Source organism: Lactuca virosa, chromosome 6 (genome assembly GCF_052849685.1).
Source record: "Lactuca virosa cultivar CGN04683 chromosome 6, Lactuca_virosa_CGN04683_v6, whole genome shotgun sequence".
Classification (NCBI taxonomy): domain Eukaryota; kingdom Viridiplantae; phylum Streptophyta; class Magnoliopsida; order Asterales; family Asteraceae; genus Lactuca; species Lactuca virosa.
The window spans coordinates 258602299-258609910 of NC_136431.1; the positions used below are offsets into that span (position 1 = coordinate 258602299).

Sequence of the window (7612 nt, forward strand, 5' to 3'; positions counted from 1 at the left end):
TTCATTATGCCCGGTAAAGAGCATATGGTTTGTAAACTTGTCAAATCTTTGTATGGGATGAAACAAGCGCCTAAACAATGGCATCAAAAGTTTGATGAGGTTATTTTGTCTTCTGGTTTCAAGACAACCCAATGTGATAAATGTGCTTATAGTAGATTTGATGATGCTACTAGAGCTGGAGTGATCATTTGCTTGTATGTAAATGACATGTTGATTTTTGGTACCGACCAAAATCAAGTAGATGAAACAAAGGAATTGTTATCATCTATGTTTTCCATGAAAGATTTAGGAGATGCTGATATAATTCTTGGAATAAGAATTAAAAGGATGAACAAAGGTTTAGTAATGACTCAAAGTCATTATATTGACAAAATTCTCAAGCGGTTTAATTTTACTGATTGTTTTCCTGTGAGTACTCATATGAATTCAAGTGTGAAATTAATACCAAATAATGGCGTTCCCATTTCACAATTGGAATACTCTAAGGCTATTAGTAGCTTGATGTATGCCATGACAAGTACCAGACCTGATATTGCTTTTGTTGTGGGCAAGTTGATCACTTACACTAGTAATCCTAGTGCTCAACATTGGCAAGTAGCAAATAGGGTGTTTAAGTATCTCAAAGGAACCATGGATTATGGCTTGAGTTACTTAGGGAGTCCTTCGGTTTTAGAAGGTTATTCGGATGCAAGTTGGATAACTAACATGGATGACCATTCCTCAACTTCTGGTTGGGTATTCTTGCTTGGGGAGGTGCCATTTCTTGGGCTTCCAAGAAGCAATTACATTACAAACTCAACAATGGAATCTGAGTTTGTTGCGTTAGCAGCTGCTGGTAAAGAAGCAGAGTGACTAAGGAATTTAGTCTATGAGATTCCTTTGTGGTCTAAACCGATAACACCTATTTATATCCTTTGTGATAGTGCAATTGCTTTGGCTAAGGCATACAACCAGGTTTATAATGGCAAGTCTAGACACATAGGTGTTAGACATAGTATGATTAGAGAATCAATCATGAACGGTGTGATTTCGGTTGAGTTTGTGAAATCGCAACAAAATTTGGCAGATTACTTGACTAAAGGTCTGAAAAGAGACTTAGTATACAAGTCTGTAATCGGCATGGGATTAAAATCCATTTAATTCTGTAATGGTGAGACACCCGACTCCAATGTTAGGAGTTGAATTCAATATGGAAAGCTCACACTTATAGATTGGAACACATGAAGTATTCATCCCAGGTATGTGTTCCATTCTGCAAGTTAGCCAGGTTGAAGTTTAACTTCTTAATAATTCCTTTTATAAATGTATGTACATATACATGGAAAGAAGTTACCTACATGATTGTGAAGTGTAGCCGCATTTCAAGAGGTTGTGGACTTAACCTTGATACGATCATGAGAGGATTGGGACACACGGATTTATAATAGTGTCAAGTTGTATTTTGCTAGATATTTTGTAACATCCCAAAATTTAAGACCAAAAATTTCATTTTTAATTTAATAATTATAAAACCAATTGTCTGAAAACATCCATAGTATCAACTCATATCAAAACCAATGTATCAATAGTCAAAACATGTCATGATAAAACAATATCATAATATAACTCCCAAAGTTCTCATGTGCGGAAATCATGGTGTGATGCGCTGCAATCATGCCGACTCCTTTCCTTTCGAAGAAGAAGTACCTGAAATCAAAACTGAAAACCATAAGCACAAAGCTTAGTGAGTTCCCCCATCATACCACATACCATACAATAAACATAATGTCTAGCATATCCGGGTGCTGGCCTACCCCTTCGGTCTCTTTCAACCGGTAACCGCCTAGCATATCAGGGTGCTGGCCTACCCCTTTGGTCTCTTTCAACCAGTAACCGCCTAACATATCTGGGTACTGGCCTACCCCTTTGGTCTCTTTCAACCGGTTACGAGGACTTTTTCACCCCTACCATTACCACATAATATCCTAGCATATAAATGCATAATCACATACTACCTAGCATATCTGGATGCTGGCCTACCCCTTCGGTCTTTCGACCGGCTACGGGGACTATTTCACCCCTACCACTACCACGTAATAACTTAGCATACAAGCATATAAATCTCAACAGATAGTGGCATACCATATAGAGATGGCAACGGGGGCGGGTATTACAGGGGACCCCAATCCCCATCCCATCCCCGAATCCTCATTCCAATCCCCGTCCCCATCCCCATCCCCATTGGGGAATATAAATAAACCCCCATCCCTACCTCCAACGGGGATTGGGGATCCCCAGCGGGGAATCATATATTTTTTTTCTCTTTTAATATGAAAACTTTTACGTAAAGAAAAACTCTAAATTTCAATTTTACCATCATAAGTTTAAAAATTTTACAGAATATAAAAATATCCATAGATTACATAAAAATATAAACAATTTTTCTACCAAATTTAAATACATACATGAAAAATCAAGTAAAAAAAATTATCAAAGTGATATTTGAGTTAAAATAGATAAACAAAATACAAAAAATATACATGAGTTTAAATTAGATAAAGAAAAACAAATATAATTTCAACCAAATAATTATTAATGAGTTAGGTTACTTGGATCAAATTTTATGTATTGTAAATTGTAATATAAATATATGTTTTGTATTATTTTTATATATTAATATATATCGGGGGGCGGGTCCAGGGTCGGGGATTAGGGGTATCCACATCCCCATCCCCATTCCCACTTTTTTATTCGGGGATTCCCCGTCCCCGTCCCCATCCCCGGTCAACTTGGGGATTCCCCGGTCAAAACGGATGCGGGTTTCGGGTTCCCCGTTGGGTATGGGGTTTTTTGCCATCCCTAATACCATAAATTTATCACAAAGACAATCATCTCTACTATAATCATCTACTAGTGGGCCGACATTGGTGCCTTCAACCCACTTCTACTTAAAGGTAACTCAGCTCGAATATCGGAAAGTAGCTGAAAATCCTCAGCTCCGACAATCAACCCAACTCAAGCTCCTATACATAAAACATTTCCTTTAATTACCCTTTCATACTCATAACCCCTTAAGGTTCAACTTTGGTCAAGTCAAAGTCAACATTCTGGTCATAGTCAACATTCCGAGTTGACTCAACTCGCCGAGTTGGCTGACATATTTCCGAATGTCAGCTCTCAGCATATCATGGTACCGGGTTTTCTTCATCTCCTCATCACCCGCGTACCGAGCCACCAACAAAGCCCTCTCCCTGAACTTGGCGGTAATCTCCGCCACTGTCTCACTAGTATGTCTCATATCCAAAAACTCCCTGGCCACTTGCTGAATCTCCACAGCTGGTGCAAACTCGGCTCGGAATCTGGTCACAAAGTCCGACCAGGTCATAGCCTCAATGGTTGGGGCTCCCAAAGTATCACTGACTGCCTCCCACCAGTCTCTAGCCCGATCTCCCAAACAACCAACAGTAAACCTGACCTTCGACCCCTCAGGGCAGAAGCTCGTCACCTGCGCAGACTCAATGTCCGCGATCCATCGTCTCGCCACAACGGGGTCCTTCACCCCGCTGAAGTCTGGCGCTCCGCATCCCCTGGAATCCTTGAAGGAGAGCGTGCGAGTCCCTGACTGGCCAGGTCCCATGTCACTCCTGAATGCCCTAAGGCGATCCTCCATCAACTCGATGATACCCTCCTTGAGGCGACCCCTGTGATTTTCGGGTCGATCAATGAACTCGGATGCAATGAACTCATGCAATCCGTCATCAACTGGCTCGGAACCTGTACTCGAACCTGACCCAGACCCTGAACCTCCTGCTCCGTGACGTGTCATCACCATTCTGAAACAAACCAGACAATCATCAGAGTCATACATAATATCGAGAGACTCCATGCTCACTACAAGTTCCCTGGTTTAATCTCAGCTCTCCTTGATTCGAGTACGGATCCTCTGCTTTCAGTAGTACGGGCCCATACTACCTACCACATCTATTTGTACTTTCCTCAAGGATTGCCTTGACTTCACCAAGTCGCTTTCACTACTACTGCTCGTTGCACTAATCTCATCCTAGGCTTACCCTAGGGTAACCTCCAACCCACTCTCCGCCATCAGCTGCATAAGAAGTCCCTGCTATCTCTCCCTAACTAGCTCGCGAATACCATTACATATTACTAAGACCAGATAATTCTTCGAATGAGAGGTCCTACCCTACAACGGTTGGACTCAAACAAGAGCTGTGAAATAGGTCTAGACCTATCCTTCTGAAATTATTTAGTCCTCGTAATATGTAACTTAACGTATTAGTTTACTAATTAATTAAAGATGATTAAGACTCCTAAAAGCATAAAGAAAGCAACATTCGAGCATAGAATAACCAAAACCAACCAAATCCTAACCAATCCATCATATTACTGACTAATCATTACTAGCATGCAGTTCAATAAGCACATACATCAGGCATATAAGGCATCTTCCTAGATCCTTAGCCCTAATCTTGCATGCAGTTCTCATACACATACAGCAGGCATATAAGGCAACCTTCCTAGATCCTTAGCCCTATTCTAGCATGCAGTTCTCATAATCATATCATATATCATAGCAAACATGTATGGTATCTTGGGGAAACTTATTTGAGCTCGGCCAACTGCATGCATTACACTCCTTGTTCTTTCTCAAAACCCTTAATTTTAATCTTTAGAAAAATTGTTTTTATTGTAAAAATTTCTCAATCCCTCGAATTGAGTCCAGACACCCCCGAAGGTGTGTCTGAATCCCTCAAACCAAGGCTCTGATACCAACCTGTAACATCCCAACATTTAAGACCAAAAATTTCATTTTAAATTTAATAATTATAAAACCAATTGTCTGAAAACATCCATAGTATCAACTCATATCAAAACCAATGTATCAATAGTCAAAACATGTCATGATAAAGCAATATCATAGTATAACTCCCAAAGATCTCATGTGCGGAAATCATGGGTGTGATGCGCTGCAATCATGTCGGGTCCTTTCCTTTCAAAGAAGAAGTACCTGAAACCAAAACTGAAAACCGTAAGCACAAAGCTTAGTGAGTTCCCCCATCATACCACATACCATACAATAAACATACGACCTAGCGTATTCGGGTGCTGGCCTACCTCTTCGATCTCTTTCAACCGGTAACCGCCTAGCATATCAAGGTGCTGGCGTACCCCTTCGGTCTCTTTCAACCGGTAACCGCTTAGCATATCTGGGTGCTGGCGTACCCCTTCGGTCTGTTTCAACCGGTTACGGGGACTATTTCACCCTACCATTACCAGATAATATCCTAGCATATAAACGCATAATCATATACTGCCTAGCATATCTGGGTGCTGGCCCACCCCTTTGGTCTTTCGAACGGCTACGGGGACTATTTCACACCTACTACTACCACGTAATAACTTAGCATACAAGCACATAAATATCAACAGATAGTGGCATACTAGAAAATTATCACAAATATAATCATCTCTACTATAATCAACTACTAGTGGGCCGACATTGGTGCCTTCAACCCGCTTCTACTGGAAGGTAACTCACCTTCAATATCAGAAAGTAGCTGAAAATCCCCGGCTCTGACAATCAACCCAACTCAAGCTCCTATACATAAAAGATTTCCTTTAATTACCCTTTCATACTCATAACCCCTTAAGGGTCAACTTTGGTCAAAGTCAAAGTCAACATTTTGGTCAAAGTCAACATTTTGGTCAAAGTCAACTCGCCAAGTTGGCCCTTCAACTCGTCGAGTTCCATAAATCATAAAACCCTGAAATCGTGATCCAACTCGTCGAGTTCTTCCCTAACAACAAAATTGGGACCTCTTGAATCAACCCGTTGAGTCCATCCTTGAACTCGTCGAGTCCATCCTTTTAGCAGAATAGGGACACTTCGACCCAACTCGTCGAGTACCTATATGAACTCGACGAGTTCTTCATTCTGATAAGCTTTCTTAATGTATTAAGCCATCATTTTTAGAATCTAAGCCCCATATTCCAGATCTGGGCCGAATACACATCTAGGAGGGTAAAGTTTCTGACTTTACCCATTAAGACCCATCCTAGGAGAAATTAGCTCTAACCCTAACTCAAAATGGCTTAGATCCAACTCCAAAATCCATCAAAACTTCAAGATAAGCCATGGGGTCATAGATCTGGACTCTAGGGACAATTTGGTCACGTAAAGTTCCCATCTTTACTTGCATGCATGACCTACTTGGCTCAAAAGACCAAAAAGATGGTCTAAAAGTTGCATGGGACTTCCATGGCCATAAAGTTGGCACCTTTATGCCATGAAGTCCCCTCAATACCCTAGATCTGAAGGGTTTTCCCACATAGGACGTCCAAATCCCAAAAACCAACATACTTGGACCAAAACATGAAGAAATCATCCTAAATCTAGATCTAAGCATGCTATAGACAAGGTAGGAGCTTTATACATCAGATGAACCAGAAATGAAGCCCAACTTTTGGATCTACTCTCCTCCTACACGTCCTTGCTCCTTGTTCAAGTACCTTCATCTTCAAAATCACCAAGAAGGCACAAAAGTTGGCTCAAAACTCTCAAAAGTGAATTAGGGTTTCGAGGCTAGGGTTTGGGACAATGGAGGCTGGAAATGGGGCCAACTTATAGGGGTTAAGGTGTTTAAATAGGGTGCAAAACCCTAAAAATTAGGGTTTTATTTTGCCAGCCTACTCGTCGATTTGAGGCTTCTCAACTCGTCGAGTAGACTTCTTAACCCGCGTCCCAATCCATCTCTACTCGACGAGTTTGGAGCCTCCAACTCGTCGAGTTTCTATACAAAAATGAATAAATTATGAATTAAATACATACCATAAACCAGGCATTACAAATCTCCCCCGCTTATCTCAGACTTCGTCCTTGAAGTCTGCTGCGGCTGAAAATAGCTCTGGGTAGTGCTTCCTCATCTCATCTTCCGGCTCCTACGTCCATTCCGAACCCTTGCGGTGCTGCCACTGCACCTTCACCAATTTCACCCTCATGCTCCTCAGATCCCTTGTCTTCCTATCGAGGATGGCCACTGGTCTCTAGATGCTGCTTAAGCTGTCATCCACCTGAATATCCTCTAAAGGCACAACTGCAGAGTCATCTACTAAGCACTTCCGTAGCTGGGAGACATGAAAGGTTTTGTGGATCTGACTAAGCTCGACTGGCAGATCCAGTTGATACGCAACCTGACCCACCCGAGCCAACACCCTGAACGGACCACTGTATCTGGGGCCCAACTTGCCCCGCTTCCTGAACCGGATGACACCTTTCCAAGGTGACACCTTCAGGAGGACCATATCTCCTACCTGAAACTCTAGGTCTGATCAACGTCTGTCGGCGTAGCTCTTCTGCCGACTTTGGGCCGTCTGGGGTCTGAGGGGCAGCGCCCCTGGGTCCGGGGTTTCCAAAGTGGCAGAGCCCCTGGCTGGGGCCCCGCTGAATCCTTGAGGGTGATTATGTATTTTATTCTCCGAATTTTACATAGGGGAACATAGTGGGAAAATCGAATTCTTGAGGGTGATTATGGTAAAACTAACGGAATTCGTTAGTTTTGGAAACCCTAAATCCTCATTAAAATCCGGATCTCCCTGGCTTGCTTCCAAAGCAACC

At 42.0% G+C, this 7612-nt stretch overlaps 1 protein-coding gene across 1 annotated transcript; it reads left to right on the forward strand.

The window, feature by feature from the left end:
* Window positions 1–207: 207 nt before the first annotated feature.
* LOC145122474 (secreted RxLR effector protein 161-like) lies at window positions 208–852 on the forward strand. Its single transcript, XM_079058074.1, has one exon. The coding sequence runs from the start codon at window positions 208–210 to the stop codon at window positions 850–852; it is 645 nt and encodes a 214-aa protein (XP_078914200.1).
* Window positions 853–7612: the final 6760 nt, after the last annotated feature.

Excerpts from the sequence above, each read along its gene's own strand:
- LOC145122474 (XM_079058074.1), top strand. The coding sequence starts at position 208 with ATGTTGATTTTTGGTACCGACCAAAATCAAGTAGATGAAACAAAGGAA.